The sequence below is a fragment of the Pygocentrus nattereri genome, chromosome 14 (assembly GCF_015220715.1).
Source record: "Pygocentrus nattereri isolate fPygNat1 chromosome 14, fPygNat1.pri, whole genome shotgun sequence".
In the NCBI taxonomy this organism is placed as follows: domain Eukaryota; kingdom Metazoa; phylum Chordata; class Actinopteri; order Characiformes; family Serrasalmidae; genus Pygocentrus; species Pygocentrus nattereri.
In genome coordinates, this window is record NC_051224.1 from 33541944 (window position 1) to 33561171 (window position 19228).

The 19228-nt window shown below is 42.4% G+C and overlaps 2 protein-coding genes across 2 annotated transcripts; one reads left to right on the top strand and one right to left on the bottom strand.

The window, feature by feature from the left end:
• Positions 1 to 1182: 1182 nt before the first annotated feature.
• Positions 1183 to 12929, top strand: rest (RE1-silencing transcription factor). The gene is made up of 4 exons (XM_017706269.2): positions 1183 to 1325; positions 6213 to 7174; positions 7523 to 7606; positions 8027 to 12929. Exons 2-4 carry the CDS (start codon positions 6223 to 6225, stop codon positions 10867 to 10869), a joined length of 3879 nt encoding a protein of 1292 aa, XP_017561758.1. The 5' UTR covers positions 1183 to 1325; positions 6213 to 6222; the 3' UTR covers positions 10870 to 12929.
• A 111-nt stretch (positions 12930 to 13040) lies between these two features.
• noa1 (nitric oxide associated 1) lies at positions 13041 to 19155 on the bottom strand. The gene is made up of 7 exons (XM_017706270.2): positions 17807 to 19155; positions 17193 to 17357; positions 16362 to 16573; positions 16147 to 16278; positions 15836 to 15952; positions 15197 to 15314; positions 13041 to 13533 (listed from the first exon to the last, which is right to left on the bottom strand). The coding sequence occupies exons 1-7, from the start codon at positions 19044 to 19046 to the stop codon at positions 13316 to 13318; spliced, it is 2202 nt and encodes a 733-aa protein (XP_017561759.2). The 5' UTR covers positions 19047 to 19155; the 3' UTR covers positions 13041 to 13315.
• Between the last annotated feature and the right edge of the window lie 73 nt (positions 19156 to 19228).

The window sequence follows — 19228 nt, forward strand, 5'->3', positions numbered from 1 at the left end:
AAAAAGGGTCACAAAAGTCACTAAGTCTAGTGTCTTAGGCAGGGATGACGCAGGAATACAGTTACCAAAAAAGATTCAGTGGTTGTATGAGCCCATATTTCATATTCATATGAAACGTTTTGGCTGTAAAAAGAGACCCGTGGCTACAGCCCAATAGCCATGCCCTAAACATACCCCTGGGTCAGCTCCAGTTCTGGAGAGACCAAGACGGCTGCTATCAACACATGTCACAGAATAAGTGATGCAGCTTAAAAATCACCCCGTACCCCCACCCTTACTTTTATTTTCTGGGTTATGTTGTGTCTTGAAAAAATGTTTGGGGTGATGTTGTGGACTCGCTTGCCATTTGCTAGCTTCTGGTTCAGTTTTACACAGCAGTATTCTCTAAAACTAGGCAAGCAAGTGGTAGAAATGATTGGGGGATAACAGCAGCCAGCTCCCTCTGTTGGCCAAAGAAAGCACAACACAAGATATCTGCCCGTCTGCTTTGCTGCCAAGTCTTTCTTAGGTTCTTAGATTCGAGTGTGGGACAGCTACAGCCAGAGACAGGCCACCAAAAACAAGGACATCACACTAAGTGTGTCACGTCCTCAGAGCCACTTTGCATGACTGTCTATACTCCTCATGGAACCCCTTAGCAGACACCGCAATATGTTTTAGTCCAAAATGTTACCTCACATTACTGTAAAACAATGTCTTGGGCACTGGACAGCATGTATAATCATTTTACGTCATAGCTTTCTGTAAGGGAGCTTTTAGAGGCAGACGTCTGGTTCCTATTACCAACACTGTGAACAATTCTGACTCTGTAAGTTCCTCTAGAACGGAGCATTTCACACCAAACCATACCGAATGACTCTGCTGCCATCTTAACGACTAAATTATGCAGATATTTTCGGACAATAGGTGAAATTACCCTTTTAATTCAAGTATGTATTTGTTTGCAAGCTTGCTTAAGCGCTTACTCTTTACCTAAAGAGCTCTTCACAAAACGTACGTTCGCTGCAAACATGTTACAGCAGTCGAATGCTCCCCAATATTATAAATATAAAAATGTGAGTGATTTTTTAGTTGTAAAATGGCTTAAAATAAGCAAATAAAGTATGCAGGACATGCACGAAGCTAAAGCGCTACGTGAAAGCACGGCAGGAGAAAGCAGGTGACGTCACACTGTCAGGCCCCACGAGCTGCACAACTCGGCGATGTGTTGGAATGCGCGCGAGCGCCTCGAAGTTCGCCGAACAAGTTAGCTTTTGGGATATAACTTCGAAAATATACGCGTCTGTAACCGAAAACAGCGCAGAGGAACCGAAGGGACGAACACGGTAAGTTATCCACACGGAACTTTGACGTTTTAGTTTGCAAAAACGGACTTTTGTCCGTCGTAGTGAGGTAAAAATGGAGGCAGAGCGAATCTAGGCGCTGTCCAGCAGGGCTGAGCTTCTCCGTTCACCACGGAGAGATCAGGACCACGGCTAACACACCAAACTCCAGCACACTGCCTCCTAAAAACTCCGGAACGACACCAAACACCTTATTACTAACAAAACGGGTCCCAAATCGTCGAAAAAATCACAGTTGAAGAAGTTTTCGGCTGCTTTATCGAACGAAACGGTGCGCCTATCTTCCGGGAAAAAAGTAGTAAAGTTAGTTAGCTCGCTAACGTACTCCGCTCGAGGTAGTTAAAGGGGAATACCACCAAATTTTTTAAAAAGCGTCTGTGTAATTGAACGGTTAAGATGCAAACAAAGTCATTTAGAGTGGTTTGATTTGAAATGCTCCTCTATGAGGAAACTTGGCAGCTCAGATTTTTTCACAGTGGTGGTGATAGGAACCAGACGGCTGGCCTGCCTATATATGCTAACGTTGGCTCACGGAAGGTTATCACACGAAATGGTTACGAATACGCTGCCTGATACATGCCAGAGATATTTTTTAGATAGTTGTGAGAAGATTGTGGCTTAAACGTGGTTTTGAAATACATGCATGGTGTCATAAGTAAATCATCACCTAAGACTGGCTTCCCAACTTCACTCTTTTACCATTATCATAGGTTAATGAACTTTCACATGTAAAAACTCGTATAGGATCACGGCTTGAGTTTAGATATCATGACCCCCAGGTTCCTCTAACAGTCCCTGTAAGGAAATGTCTCTACAGTGAACCATTTCACATCAAACCGCTCGGAATGAGTTTGTGTAACTGCTTCTTAAAGTTTAGATGATACGGAAACTTGAGAAATTCGGCGGAGTTCCCCTTTTAACGTTAACTCGGTTAATCGCTGAAGAGTTACGTTAACAGTCACTGGCCTAACTGTGCGAATGCGTTTCTGTCCGTTTCTTTTTGGATGTCTAGGTTTAGGCTGGACAGCGACTTTCCAAGCAGCCACTTTTTGTACGTTTTTGCTGTAAAGCTGTTTCCTGTCTTTGCTGTGCCCGGAAATCCTCTCTCGAAAACTTTGAAAAGCTTACTTTTGAGGCTTTGAAGAGGCTGAAAGGCAGCGTTTTATTTGTCAACTTCTTGTTCGAATTTTCCCGTTCCACCTTAAATGGTGCAGCAGTTACGTTCTGACCCGGCAGGCTCCAGAATGTAACCGCTGCACCCCTTAAGGTGGAACGGGACAATTGGAACGAGAAGCTGGCGAGTAGGAACTCGAGCCTCGTTGCTTCACGTCGGTCAAAGTCGACGTTTAAAAAGGTGTCACGGCTTGTGACAACACATAATCGACTTGTGTGCCTGTCATAAACGCTGTGGACCAAGGTTGTTCGGTTTTAATGGTGTTTTTTTGTGCTTTTCTGATTTTGTCCCTGCTCTGGGAGCTGTCCAACAAGGGCAATGTTTTTCTCTTTAGCTTAATGGAGGAAAGTTTTGGAGGCTGCTTCTTTTGGGAACTTCAGACTCGAAAAGTAACAGTAGCTGACAGCCACAAGTCTGAAGAGACTTTCACGTCTGTGTTTTGAGCAGTTTCAGCAGATCTCACGGCTTTGAGCGCTGGCTTGTCGAAGCTTTCTTTGAGCAGCGAGTTGGTGCTGCTGTTGTGTGTAAAATGGCCGAACTCGAGTCCCTCAGCGTGCAAACGTGGAGGAGGCCCTGCTTTAGTTATGAGACTTTGCATGCTGTGCTGAAAGAATGGAAGCCTGACTTTGATCTTTCCATCTGTCAAACTCCCTAAATAAGCACGTGTTTAGAGGTGTGTTGGACATTAGATTAACATTGAACTTTTTTTTTAAGTTATTATTTAAACTTCACCAAAGTGTCATCACGAAAACAAAGACAAATGCTTGCATCACCACTGTAGGCTATACTCTGACACTAGTTGATCTCATTTTAGAGCCTCAGGCCTCACTCAGGGGGAAAAAAGAGACAAAGCTTGCCAAACTGAATCACCATGAGTCATGAGGAACGTGTCCATACATGGCTTTCAGCCCTGAACTGTGCCATCTTGTTATAATTCCCAGAGGAGGCCACACTCAGGCTGACCTTAAGACTATTATGTGAAATGGCTTAATGTGTCCCCCCTCTGATAATTTGGAGTAAAATAATGCTCATTGTGTATGGATGATGCATGGATACACCGCATAAACTTATAATACGTTTTTTTCATAGTACACGATCTGTCTAATAAGTTGGACAAAGTAAGCCCACATTTAAAAAAAAATGCTACCAAAAACTATGAATTGAGTAACTTTTCACACACATCTGTTGCATTTAATTCAATTTAGCAGCAATAATTGATCTCTTTGTGATCAAACGTGGCTTTTAAGTTCTGACGATAACCACGATATGCACAGAAAAGCATGTTGTGAAATATTATGGTGTAATTTATCACAATAGTGTTATTGTTATATTGCCCAGCTCCATTTGTGTGCCTTTTTTCTTCAGAGAGCTGTGGAGTGTAATTAAAGAAGTGAGGAGGTTGGGGACCTTTATGAATGCCACATAGCTGTTGTGGTCAAAGCATGGCTATTTTATTTGTGTAATGGTTTTACAAACTTTGTCAGGAAACAATGTGCAAAAAGCTGTAGGGGCAGAAAAAGTTACACGGGTGATCGACTGCAACAGGTTTGTGGACAGCTTCTTAAAACACGTATGTTCTGTGCTTTTAAAATAGATCTGCCCACTTTGTCCCCTTCTCATGATAATATTTCAGGCTAGTTATGGTTGATTGAATGATGTGTGCAAGTCTGATGATTGGTTGAGAGCAGCTGCTCTGTTAAGGAAGGAAACATTTATTTTAGGCAGTATGACCTTTTGGAAGCTTTTATTATCTGTAGGGTTTCTGGTGGTCTTAAGGATTAAAATGTATTAGAAATGGAAACATCCCTTTGACATTTTGCTGGCTTTCTAGGTCCCGTCCAAGAGTGTTTTTATTTTAAAACTAATTTGCAAATGATGTGGCTATTGACAGCCTCTTTGGTTTGCCTTATTCAAGTCTATGAATAAAACATCAATAAAGTGGGGAAATTTATTCTAAATGAAGCACAAAATATGGCTTCACATTTTCAAAGCATTCCCATTATTAGATCTGATTGAGAGTAAGCTATGTGTTCTATTATGAGTCATATTGTTTAATCCATTATCTAGTTAAGACTGGCATCTGTTTTGGGATAAAAGTGCACATATTCAGTGCTTTAGTGGCTCGATGGTCAGTTTATGAGTTTTAAACACACTATTATGCTGTTTTTATTCAGCTGGTGGCTGAATTTTCCTAATAATCCTAACCCACCTCAAAATAGATGGTCACAGTAAGCTATTGCTTGCTCATAAAAAGCATTTGCACAGAAATGAAAAAGTAGTTTAATTAATGATTCAGTTATTTTAAATGTTGATTTAGGCTAGGCTTGATTGCCATTAATACAGAGCTAGAAATGATGTGATGGCACACAGTTTTATTAGAAATCTTGCACAAAATGACAAACTTAAACAAAACGACTTCTCCCCACAGCACAGTGTATTTACAAATAGCGTATTGTACACAAATAGAAAGTCAACCGTCTGATTAAAAGCATTCCACATGTGATATTACTTTGTATTCATTCAACCCTGCCATGTTGAAGTGACCTCACAGAATTCCTGAGAAACCCTAAGTAACCCTCAGTGGGAATTAGGAGTAGGGGGCTGTTCAAATGGATTTTGCCAACTTGGCTGTACATGCAGCGCTAAGGCCATTACACACAGAATGCGATGTGAACAATGACACAAAAATGAGAACTAATCAGATGTGATTTTTTTTTGTTTACATTGTGTGTTTGCACTGAGATGGAGTTGCTTTTAATCTCATTGTACTGTGTATAGTGACAATAAAGGCATTCTATTCTATTCTATTTTTTTATTTATTTATTGAATGCAACACAATTTTTTTTCATGGAATATCGGCAAGTTTTTCGCACCATGAAAAAAGACAGGCAGAATATCCATGAAAAGGTCCTTTTCTTCTTGTGAAACAGGCAAACTGTGACTTTGTGCAGGATGCTTTTTTTGGAAAGGGAAAGAAGAACGGAGTGTTTCTCTACCTCATTTCAAGAGCTAACACTTTATGAAATCTTTCACTCAGCTGGGATCTCTGCAAGTTTGAACTGAATGTTTTCAAGTGCAAATAAGATCTCTGATTCTCGCAGATCAAGCAAACGGTGAAATTGCGCTACTTTTAGTTTTGGAAACGTGAAAGTAGCATGAAGTATCATCACTTCATCACACACATCACAAAGCTAAAATGTTGAGTGCTTTCACACAGGATATATAAGTATTAAGTTATATAAGTTTTAGCAACGTTTGAGCTTTGTTTGAGCTGCTTTCGGAGATGGTGATACTTTTAGCGTCCGGAAATAGTTCTCTTTGCTGGAACACAGCTGCTCTGTCAACAGACACGACCATGATTGGTCAGTGAGTTTTGTCGCCAGTGTAAAGTTCGCAAAAATTGAACAGCGCATGAATAATGTCATATGTCAATGTCATATTCATATAATGAATAATTTCACTGTCCGAAAAATTGAGTTTGGTGCAAGACACAGTCAGTTATACACATGGTTGAATTAATGTTGTCCAAATAAATCAGACAAACAAATCGCGCTTGGTATGTAAAAGCCTTTATACCAATGAAAGTGCAATACTGTACGTTGTTTTTCCAGCTGAAGTCAGGTTTTTCTTATTTGTCTTTTTCATCTGTTTTATTTAGAACCAGGAATGACTGTTTATCTGTGTTTGTCCCTCAGCTGATTGAGCATGGCTGCTCAGGCTGTGTTTCCCCAGGCCTCAGGCATTTTTGTGCCATCTCGTGGCATTCCATTGCCTGAAGATGGCCATGAATTGTCCGAGCTTCCCCGAACAGATCTGCCTGCGCCTCAGCTGGTGATGCTGGCCAACGTGGCTCTGACTTCTGAGCCATCACCGGGCGAATACTCCACGGAGGAGAAGCAGATGGTGGAGCTTAAGAACGTTGGCTGCAGCAGCTACTCTGACAGCGAGGATGAGAATGTGGTCCGCTACAGCTACGATAACACTGAGACATCTGAGAACGGATACCTCGAGGATGACGCCCCGAGCCAGGTGGAATCCAGGCCAGCAGAACAAGTTATCGAAAAGGTCACTGTCAGTGACAACGAGACAAGGCCTAAAGACCTCTCAAATCCTTCAGACTCAAGCCCACCCGAGCGCCCAGCTGTTGGGAAGCGTAAACAGAACCAAGTCATAGTGCCTGCAGCCTCCACAGAGCCACCAATAAAGAAGAAGAAAAAGCCGTTCTATTGCAAACCATGCCAGTTCCAGGCAGAGTGCGAGGAGGAGTTTATTCACCACATCCGCACCCACAGTGCTAAGAAGCTAATTGTTGTGAATAGTATGGGAGAGTCCGACGATGAGACAACCAACGACACCGCTAAGCAGCAGGTACCAGAAAATGGCATGTCTTGCACCAAAGGCGTGATCCGATGCGAGCGCTGTGGCTACAACACCAACCGCTATGACCACTACATGGCACACCTCCGTCATCACAAGAATGAAGGGGATGATCAGAGGGTATTTAAGTGCACCATCTGCCCCTACTCTACAGTGAGCCAGTACCACTGGAAAAAGCACCTGAGGAACCATTTTCCCAGCAAGCTGTTCACCTGCAACCAGTGCTCTTATTTCTCCGACAGAAAAAATAACTACATACAGCATATTCGCACCCACACTGGTATGTAGGCTGCTTCAGGATTTATCATGAAATACATTTGACTAAATGTGCAAAATAGTAAATGTGTATCATACTGTTGGAAAATAGTATAAAATATGCAAAATAGGAAATGAATAAATGTATAAAACATATGAGTAAGGCTTTAAAATATGGGCTATAATTATATAGTATGTGATAGTGACATAGTTGTTTAGAAGCATCAATTTGGTTTAAAACAAAGCATGTTGTTTAAGCCCATCTGTAGTACAGTATTAAAAGATAATGTGACATTGTCACATAGACAATGTGAGTTTCCTATTCCAGAGTAAATGGCATTCATATGATGTATTGTCCATCTCTGTTTTCAAGGTGAGCGTCCTTTCCAGTGCATTTACTGTGACTACTCAAGCTCACAAAAGACCCATCTGACCAGACATATGAGAACACACTCAGGTGGGTTTTGAACTGATCTGAACTGATTCTTAAAACTCTTACTCTCTGATAAATTCCATGGTCACTCAGTATTCTGCAGTAGTACCTTTTTTTTGTTTTGTTTACAATACAGTCTGAATAGTGCAAATGGTGTGTTTTTCCTTAGCTAAGCTATAAATACAGACCTGTCAATCTTCATTTTGTCACAAAACCTTTTTCTCTTTTGTTGCACACCATGGAGCCAGATGGCTTTGGATAAAATGGTAAAAGGTTTGTGTTACTAAGTGACTTTTTTTTTTACTGTGATTAGGTTGTGTTTGTATTTTTTGTGTGTGTTTTCCCTGCATGAGGCTGGTGTTTGTGTTTATTCCCCTAAGTATAAAGAAAATAAAAGATGCATTGTTCTGTCCTGACCCCATGCTTTTCATATGTCTCTAATAGGTGAAAGGCCTTTCAAATGTGACAGCTGCAGCTACTTGGCAGCCAATCAACATGAGGTGACCCGCCATGCCAGGCAGGTCCATAATGGGCCCAAGCCGCTGAGCTGCCCCTACTGCCAGTACAAGACGGCTGACCGCAGCAACTTCAAAAAGCATGTGGAGCTTCATGTTAACCCACGCCAGTTTTTGTGTCCTGTGTGCAAGTATGCAGCTTCCAAGAAATGCAACCTGCAATACCACATCAAGTCTAGGCATCCGGGATGCTCAGACATTTCCATGGATGTCTCAAAAGTGAGGCTCAGGGTTAAGAAGGCAGATGGAGAAGAATGCGCTACTCCTGCGAGTGGTAAGCAGGGTGAAGAGGTGCGGCAGCGGGATGGGGGATCGGAGATTACCTCGGACACAGACTCATGCGGCCCCATCAATCTCTCCATTAAGAAGAACAGTAGGCCAAGCTCTGCACATAGTGCAGGCGCAGAGACCAACAAGAAAGCTGCAGATGTACCTGGGAGAGAAAAATCTGGGAGGATTACTCACACCTATGAGAAAAAAGTGGAGAAAAAGGCTGCAGAGAGAAAGACTGCACAGAAAAGCGAAGGAAGAGAAATGAGTAACAAGAAAGCGAAAAGCAAAGCAGTAGAAAAGACTGACATGTCCCAGAAAGAAACCACAAGCTCTGCTGACAAGGAAGATAGGAAAAAGGACAAGGAGCTGAAAAAAGTGGAAAAGGCTCCCAAATCTGTGGAGAAAGTCACTAAGACTCGCTCCAGAAAAGAGAAGACAGTGAAGGAGACAGCCACCAAAGATCAGACCGTTACTGAACAGAAGCAAAGACTGGATTTGGAGAAGAGGCAAGAGAACGAGAGGCTGGAGAGGCAAAAGAGAGGAAATGAGCAGAAGCAGAGAGAGGAATACGAGAGTTTGGGGAAACAAAACAGCCCACAACTTGATAAAGAGGTGGAGGAGAGAGAGAGTGAGAACACCAAAGATTCCAAGAAAACCCCATTTAAGAAACCAGCCAAGAAGCAGCCAAGAGTGGCAAAGGTGAACCATGGCAAAAAACAGCTGCAGATTCAGGAAGTGTTTGATAACAGCAAGAAAAAAGGAACAAAACGCAAAGCAGAGAGCTCAAACTCTCCACACACAGTTTCCTCTGGACAGGAGGGCTCACCAGAGAAGGTTAAACACAGGAAAGTGAAGGATGCAGACAAGCCATCCACAAGTGCCACTACAACACAGCATACTGCTACCACACCTGCAGAAGTCAAGGTCTCAAAGGGCAAAGGCAAGCAAAGCAGAAAGAGCAAGATGAAGGCGGAGATAAGCACAGTGGAGTCTGATGTACCTATTCATGTGGAGAGTGATTTGGTAGGTGAACAGCCAAAATCTTCACAAGTGGAAGTATCAGTTCCTGTGGAGCCTGAACAGGAACCTGAGCAGCCAGTCTTGCAACAAGACCCAGAGAAGCCGACTCTAAAGAAACTGCCAGAGAAGTCTACCTTACGACAACAGCTGGAGAAGCCTACCTTACAAGAACAAACGCTAGAGAGGCCTACTTTACAGCAGCAACGCCTTGAGAAGACTACCCTACAGCAAAAACTAGAGAAGGCTACGCTGCAGCAAAAGCTGGAGAAGCCTACCTTACAGCAGCAAAAGCTGGAGAAGCCTACCTTACAGCAGCAAAAGCTGGAGAAGCCTACCGTACAGCTGCAACATCTGGAGACGCCTACCGTACAGCTGCAACATCTGGAGACGCCTACCGTACAGCAGCAACATCTGGAGACGCCTACCTTACAGCGGCAACATCTAGAAAAGCCTACCTTACAGCGGCAACAGCTGGAGGAGCCTACCTTACAACGGCAACAGCTGGAGAAATCTACCTTACAACGGCAACAGCTGGAGAAGCCTACTGTACAGCAAAAGCTGGAGAAGCCTACTGTACAGCAAAAGCTGGAGAAGCCTACTTTGCAGCGGCAACAGCTGGAGAAGCCTGCCTTACAGCAAAAGCTGGAGAAGTCCACTGTACAGCGGCAACAGCTGGAGAGGCCTGCCTTACAGCAACAGCTGGAGAAGCCTACTTTACAGCGGCAGCAGCTGGAGAGGCCTGCCTTGCAGCGGCAGCAGCTGGAGAAGTCTGCCATACTGCAAAAGCTGGAGCGACCTGCTGTACAACAACGTCGGGAGAAGCCTACTGTACTTCAAGAGCTTGAGAAGTCTGCTTTGCAGAGTTGCTCAACAGAGATTGATGCCACAAATCACAGCTCAATTGAGAGTAAGTGTGTTATTACTGAAGAGGAACCCAAAGTAAGAGAAAATGCACAAAGTCCATTAGAAAAAACTTCAGCAGAAGAGGAACTGCCCATGGCTTCAAAAGAGAAGGTTGCTGCTGAAGAAAAGAACAAGGCCATCACTGCAGCACAGGGGGCTTCAGACGTTCATAGTAGGAGTGATGAGATCCCATCCCCCACCGAAAGTGATGGCGACCCAGGGTTCAGCCAGGAACCAGTGGTCGAGAGCCCATCTTTGGAACTGCCCAGACCAACATGCTCCAAACCAACAGATGCTGAGGACGACGAAGGCATCCACAGTCACGATGGAGGAAGCGATATCAGTGACTGTGCCTCTGAGGGAAGTTACGACTCTGGGCTCAATGGATTGGCAAACGCTACAGAGAAACTTCCAGAAACCCCCACTGAAGAACTTCCTTCTCCTACCCAGCTCCTCAGTCACACATGCGTCTTCTGCGACCGCACGTTCCCACTAGAGATGGACTACAGGCGACACTTGAACCGCCACCTTGTGAACGTGTATTATCTGGAGACCGCAACGCAGGGAGAGAAGTGATGGATGGGACTTCATACAGTTTTAACTTTTCAACATTCATCATTTGCCAACTTTCTGGTTCATAACAGTTTGTAATCATGTTTTTGTTTATCTGTGGTATCACCTGAGGAGGGTTTTCATCAAATTTGAAACCATATAGTATGTTCTGTGATTACGTTACAGAACATAAGTTACATTGCTTAAATGTTTTTTTTTTTTTCCTTGAAAAAAATGATGGCATGTTTCGCAGTGTTTTAATAATGGTGGTTAAATATAGTGCAAAAATGACCTCCCATAGGTTTCCCTGTAGAATGAGCCAACATAGCACTTTTTGAAACCAACGTACTGCAAACTCAGTGCTGCAGTATTGTCCAGTGCTTCTGCTGTTATTTACGTTTTAAAAGGCAAAATTTGTGCTTCAGCACTACAATAGTCATTCGTAATTCACAAGCTGACCATTTGAACCTGAAACAAGAGGCAATTCTAGATGGGAGTACCAATGGGAGAGCTATTTTCGCTGTAATTTCCTTTAGAATGTCACAAAGCACATTTTAAAACACTGTACATCATGCAGAAAATGTTTTTTGATTTTTTTAGAAGAACATTGCTCAAGGCAGCCTCATCTATGTACCATCATCTGTTCATCAGTTTCATCAGTTATTTTTGACATGCGCCCTGCATTTCGGTTATTTGTGCTTGATCAACAAATGACTTAATCTCTCCGAAGCATACTGATGTAATGATCCTTAAAAGAAGAGCCTCCGTCTCATTGCCACACTGCTGCACAAGGGAGGGCTACTGCTGTCCATCCCCGCAGAGAGTTGGGATTGAATGGAGCCAGGTGGTCCGACTCTGAATAGCACTGAGGAGAACAGAGCTCTTGAGCCTTTTGTACTGCTCCACTCCAGCGGAGAGAGAGAAAGAGAGGGAGAGAGTTTGTGAATACGAGCATTAACATTGGTGTGCGTGACCAAAACTGGTCAGTGTCCCTGTAAAAAACAAAAACAAAAAAAAAAAAAACAATTTAGAAGACTCTCGACAGCTGGCAACGTCTTTGCCCTCTGACTTACTGTAGATCTTTTGTGTATGTTTATTAACTTCATGCCTGTAGCTACTTAATCATGTAAACATTTGGGCAATAACCAAAATTCTTTAGAAAACCTGTAGGCACATCTTATGTTGTATATTGACTTTCTTGTTGTCCTTTTCTTGACTATTGGTCTTTTCAGTGCTTCAGCTCAAAGAGACTTAACCTTTTTTTTTTTTTTTAATCAGTTTTCTGTCTCAATTTCACAATTTGGTCCAAAGATGATTTTATATGTCTCTTTCGCCTTTTGCTGAAACACTGTACATATTTCCATTTGTCATTTTTGTTGCGATGCTTCTGACAATCATTTGTTTTCTATTTTTTCCCTCTTTTTTATATTGTTTTGTTAATAGTGCGTGTTGTTTTCCTGAGGTAAAAATTTTAAGGTGGCCTTTTTCTCCTGTTCTTTCTGCTGCCGTTCCAGAACTTGCCATTCAGTTGACCCATATTGTATTGCCACAGAAATTAAAGTATTCCAAAGCTGATCCGAACTGAAAAGCAGAAAAACCTACACACACATCTTCTAATCCGCTTCTCCTTCTGAGTCAGCGGGTAAAGCAGGAACGTGTTCACTTATTCATTTGGCCCTTATCTGAGTCTGTGTGACAGCTGGTTATCTGTGCCATATTGATTAAAAGTAGAGAAGGGGGGGGAAAAGCCTAAAATTTGACACCTTTATTGAGTTCAGTGCAATAATGTATATTGGATTATCAAACCAAAGCAAGCTTTAGGCCCTGGCTAGCCACCAGTAGCCTAAAACCCCTTTAAACCCCTTTAAAGATGTACTGGTGTAAATTTGTGTCTGTCTTAGTACAAGATGTATGGAGATTTCACTTACTGATTTTTTTTTCCTTTTCTATGAAAATAAGAAGCTAAACTGAAATCGTTTTCTCTTTACAGGAAATCATAATCAGAAATGCATTAGTAATTTTAATGTGTGCTGTTAGTTATAGTACCAGTTGTAATGTTTTCATATTAAAATTGTTCAAAAATAGTTCCCATGAGGAAGTGAAATTGGCTTTTTTTACATATTGTTGCAATACTTAGTGCCCTGTGTTTTATGTAAAGAACTAAGATTTAAATAAACATTATATCCCCAAATGTGTATCTCTTGCAATTTTATTGAATCTACACATTTAAACAACCCATAGAAATATTTTACAGTACAGGTTTACATGTTCATAAAATTGCATAAATATATCCAGGTTATCGACTGTTAATGAATGAAAACAGATAATCAGCATCCACTTAACATTCATTTCGTTCTTTTATGAGCCAAAGATTTACATAACTTACATAGAAAGTCTTGTTTTCTGTGCTCACTGTGTTTTGTTGAAGTCTGTCTATGAAAGAAGCCTATCAACATTCAGGGAGTGAGCGTCATTTTCTTTTCCTCTCTGCTCTTGCCGGCAAACACTTATCACCCAATGCCTGTGGCTTCTTCGTTTTGTAAGCAGGAGTCTTGAGAATACGGTCCCCCTTCACGTTCACGATGTGTGGAAGCAGTGGCGGGTTGCGTAGACATAGTCCGGCTGCCTCAGGGGCGTGAGTCCGCAACAGGAGACGCTCCCCTTGCGATGCAGTCACGGCAACCCAACCTGCAAGAAGCCAGTTCAGTTGACTTAGTGTATACTCACACCATCAAATCAGATGCTTCTAAAGCCATACATGCAAATTACTTGGTGAATAAAATAGTGCAGGTTAGAACAAGAGATGGAACAATGCCACTTGTACGATACCGATATAATCTTGAGTGTCGGCCAATAGCAATCTAATGTCACTTCTTGAAAAACTACTTAGCTTTAGAATTAGGCTAATTTTAATGAAAGCACTTCACTTAGAGGACCATTTACAAGTAGCACATCATTCTCAAACTACTCAACTGGGTCGAAGCATTTCCAAAACGGCAAAGCTTGTGCGGCAGTACCCAAAGAGGGACAAACCACAGATCAGTGACAGGGTGCTGGCCATCCAAAGAGTCCTGTTTACATAGAGTGGACGGCTGGGTAAGTGTGAATGTTTGCTTGGGGAAGTAATGGCAACAGGATGCACTATGGGAGGAAGACGACCTAGTGGAATGAGTGTTTCTCTGGGTAATGTTCTGGGAAATCTTAGATGTGAGCGTGACAATTTGACACACGCCACCTACCTAAACATTTCGGACCAGGTACACCACATCATGGTATTACCCGATGTCATGGGCTTTTTCAGCAGGACATCGTGCCCTGCCACACCACACACATTGATCAGGATTGGTTTGAGGAACATTGTGAAGGTGTTGCTCTGGCCTCCATATTCCCCAGATCTCAATCCATTCAAACATCTCTGAAATGTGCTGGACTTGTAGGACTTAAAGCATCTGTTGTTAACCTCTTGGTGCCAGATGTTACAGGGCACCTTCTAAGGTCTTGTAGAGTCCATGCGTCAGCAAGTCAGTGCTGTTTTGGTGGCACTTCACATATCTGAGTATTTTGGTTTCCTATATTTTATTTGCACCAAGAGAAATTTGTTATATATCTAAAACATGGTGAATAGATTCTAATACAGGACACTTGATACACAAAACCAGCAGGACTGAGTCTATCTGCTGGTTTGGTATATCAGTTGCTGCACTAACACTAGGGTTGGAAGTAAACCCAACAGGGCTTTACATCTCTAGTATGCCTTCTTCCTCTACGTTGGCAGCGTAATTTAGTTACTATAGTCACTACAGTTCTTTTCAGTAGAAGAGTAAATTAAATATATATACGGACAGCAGCTAGACTGGCTGGGAGTCACTCAATAAGGTCCTGGTAGGTTGTCACAGGTATCTGGAGCCATGCTGGCTGCAGTGCATCCCACAGCTGCTGGAGTCTGGGGAATTAGGGGCCAGAGTAGGAAGTAGGCCATCCGGAAGCCTTGGTTATGCTCTTCTAACCAATGTTGGACATTTCTAGCCGTATGACATGTCGCATTGTTTTGCTGGAAGATCTCATCAGCCCCAGGTAAGACAATCAACATGTATGGGTGTATGTGTTCTGCAAGGATGGATTCATACCTAAATCGGTAGAGAGTGCCTTCCATATGAATGAGTGGGCCCAGAGAATGCCACAAAAACATTCTCCAGACCATAACGTTGCCACCACCAACTTGTGGTCATAATAATGTGACTCGACTGTGTATGTTACCTTTACTGTGCCAAGTACTCTATGCTACTTAAATGTTTAATTACAACACTGATGAAGCATAGACCCTTACTGCAGGAGGTTCATTTTACACTACCTGCTGATGAGAGTTTGATGTCCGTCACCGCTGTGCCGATTCCTTGGCCATGGAGCTCAAAGTCTTGAGCTACGAGAGGCAGAAACTCCTTCATGCGTTTTTCTCCACCCATTGGTACCTGGATAAGAAATAGTGAGTTGTAAAAAACCCAACTTCCCCTTGTTATGAAGTTAGCATAGAGTCTAGACAATTGACATCCATAACCGAACTTCTTTTCTTATTTGAGCAAAGCTTTTATTTTAACATTTTTGAAGGAATACTTCAGTTTTCAATCTAATCTCTATCTGCCACATCTGTATCATACTACTGATTGCTCATACTATGGACAGTAATTTCACTGCAGTTTCGTACACTTTGAAAGGAACAGAGAAATTGTTGGTTCAAAACACACTTATAATAGATGCCAATGGGCAGTTGCTGAATTCCAAACTTGTGAAACGCAACTATAAAATGGCAATTCCAGAATACAACCATGTGCCATTCATCGTAACAACCAAAGTCAAGAGTTTTTTAACCATCTTTACAGAAGAATATGTGCTAATTTATTGTGTCATTGTGTATAGAACTGTATTTGTGGGCTTACAAATGACCAAACTTTCTCTGATATACTGTATTACCACTATTCCAGCTGTAACTCACAGCAAGTAGTGTGCTCCCGGCATGCTTCTGGTAAATGGCGTCAGCTTTATCCAAACTGGTGATGTGGACTGGGATACGGGACGAAGCAACAACAGTGAACCAGCATTGGTGATTTCCCTGATGAGGGTAAAGGGCACATTTTAAAATCTGTTGGTGCTTTTAATTCCAGTTCATAGAGTTCCGTTTTTACAAGCTGATTTACAAACTACTCCGGGTAGTCTGTTAATTGCATTTATTTCATGTTTGTAAACAATTTTTAAAATATTTTACAAAAAGCTTACTAGAGCCATTAATGGTAAAATTATTTTTACCTCTAAGTAATCAATGCGTGCCAATGCTCCCAGAAATAACACCATTCCAGGCTTCAGTATAAACGTCCTAGGGGTGATAGCTTGTGTAGGCACTACCATCTTCACTTCCTGTTCATTCAACAAGCTGAGAACCTGGTAATTAAAGATAAAGTCAACCCAAAAAAAATATCCATGCCAAGTTATTTTCAATTCACATACTGTCCAAAAAAACTCACGTCATACTCTTTCATAATGCCTGGGGTATCGTAGAACCAGTGGGCATCTTTGATTTCATTGTATGACAACCCTCCATCCTCTACGGGCTCAGGATCTGGCTTCCCAAAACTGTCCTTCTGAAGGTCCTCTCCAAAGCTGAGACTGTCAGGGTCAAACTCCACAAGGTTTTTTCTGGAAAACTGATCCGCTCGGAATGTCCTTCCAATGCGGCCTACAATAAATTATCAAATGTGTGTATCAAATCAGGAATTTGTACACTTTAGCAAAGCATCGAGTAATTCACAGTATCTGCAAAGCCCATGAATTCTTTGAAGTTTGGCTATCCATAAAAATTACCATTACTACTCTACTAGTCTACTCTCAGTTTCTGACCCTCATTAAACATTCCTCCTAGTTCCAAACTACATTAACAGAGTAGCTCTACAACACAGCATGACAACTTCCCTTAAAAAGTTCCTTATGGTGATGCAAGTTTGTTGTAACAGTAGCCAATACTGCTTTATACATTTAACACACAATATTGGAGGTAAGATCTATCAGAACATTTCAAGCATTTTCACTGGCTAGATAAGGATGCAATAGTTTGAGTGTCTAGGCTTTTAAAGGCTAGAGTGTCTAGGCTCATTCTGCCCATCTGATTGCATACATAGATATGAATTACCAATAAAAATATGATTTATGGTGTGGACCCAGTGTGTAAAAATTAAAACCGGTCAAGAATGCATTAATGTCCATGCATATCACCAAGCATTTTACTGAGCACTGCCTGTTTTTCTGGCACAAGCATCTAGCCTCAAACTCAAACGCAAGACAAACCACCTCCAACTCACCAACAAGGTACCCCTGCCTGCTGAACTGTTTGATCCTCTTGAGCTCCTCGGGGTTCAGGTCCTCCTCGGTCTCCTGGGCTGCTTGTTGCAGCCTCTCTGCCCGCCGGAACAATCGGTATGGTGTTGGATTGATTATGGGAAACTTCAGCAAGTTTAGTGTTGTTCCTTAATAAACAAGAAAATGAAGGTCTGTGTTTTACTGCATGAATGGTTAGCCACCAAAAGTACACAGAGGAGTGGACTGATGAGATGTGCAGAAGTGTGTTCTTGGCAGAGGACATGTTCACTTATTTTCACTTAGAAAATCAGCAAAAGGGGTACCCCAACTTTTGCATATTACAGTATATATTTAAAACATACTCTCTTTATAATATATTTTCACATACTTTTTTTATATATATATATACACTGATCATCAGTTGTCATAGCAGATTATGTACAGTAATATAACAGTGTCACCTCATGTCAGCATATAACATTAGCCATTACATGTTTATGGCATAGTTATGTCAATCTTATGTAGCAGGGTTCAAGTAAAGGATTAATCTTAATTAATATCCCTTCTTTGCCATGCTTTATCCTGGTCAATTTGCGACCTATAAATTGATACTCACCTGGCCATGGAGATATTGTAGCCTTGTGGATCACATCTGACGCTCTGGACTTGCAGTAATCTGACTCAAGCAGGGTATTAAACAGGGTGGACTTGCCAGCATTGGCGGTCCCAACTAAATAAACATCTCCTTTGTACTTCCAGCCCGTCTGCAGCCTCGTGATCAGGTTCTCTATGCCATATCCTGTTTTAGCACTGATGAGGTGGATGTCCTTGTGGTCAGAGGTGGGGATCCCCGCCTCTGCACAATACTGGGCCAGCTGCCGCTTGATTCGTTGCAGGTAATTCTCTGCATCCCCGGGGAGCAAATCCACTTTGTTCCCCAAGATCACAATGTGCTTGTTCTTGCCCACTAGCTGAGGCAGGTTGGGGATGATGGAGTCCGGAAGATCAAGGAGATCCACGATCAGCAGCACCAGGGCTTTCTCAGACTTGATCCTGCCAAAAATCTTCCAGTATTCCTCCTTCGGCACTGTCACATTCAGAGCCTTCTGGTGGTGCACAAGCAAGAAGCAGCGCTGGCACACTGCCCTCTTCAGTTTGTCCTCCTCCACCAACTGCTTGAATTTTTCACTAGGCAGGTAACCAGGGGCCTCTGGGACGGTGCAGTGCATCAGTGCCCCGCAGCCAGAGCAGCAGGTGTCACTGACGGGCACCTCTGAGTCTGGCGTCCCATAGACCTTATGCTCTTTCTTCACTTTCTTCTTTCTGGAAGATTTGTCAAGAGGAAAATCTACATCATGGAACTCAATACAAGGTTCTCCATCCACTTCCTCACTGGCAACGTCTTTCAAAGCCCTGAGCTGGAGCTCCAATGCCCTCTGTCGCAGTTCTGAGCTTGTCACTTTAGGCACCTTGTCCTCCTTCACCTTCATGGACTCTGTTACAAGAAGGTGCTCAGGAAGATGCTCTTGGTCCAGGGGTTCAGAGAACTCCAGGAAAGTAAACTCCTCCTCTCTGTCTGGCTCTACAGAACAGTGCGTCTCTGATGCTGCTTTAGCTTGAGGCTGAGCTGATGCTACGATCTGGGCCCTTTCTTCACGTTCAAAGCCTATCGATGAAGCTGCACTGCTGTGAGATCGTAAAGCTTTAACTCTGTGGGGTGAAACGGAGCCTTCGCACAGAAAGCCAAAGTAGAGGTGACACAGCCTCCTCTTCTCCAGCTCTTTACACATCGACGCGTGTTTCAAACAATTCCAAGAGGACACCCGCAACGCAGGCACTTGTAATAATTTAAACATCGTCTCAACGATTGCAGTCTGTAAGAAATAATCAGTTTCAAATCTCTAAAAGTGAGTAAAATCTGAAAAACTCACGAACACACGTGAACGCAGGGGGAGTGTTTTTGTCCGTCGCTGCAAAAACGTGTAACCGGAAGCGAATTATTAATTATTTTAAAAATGTTAATTATTACTTTTTTACA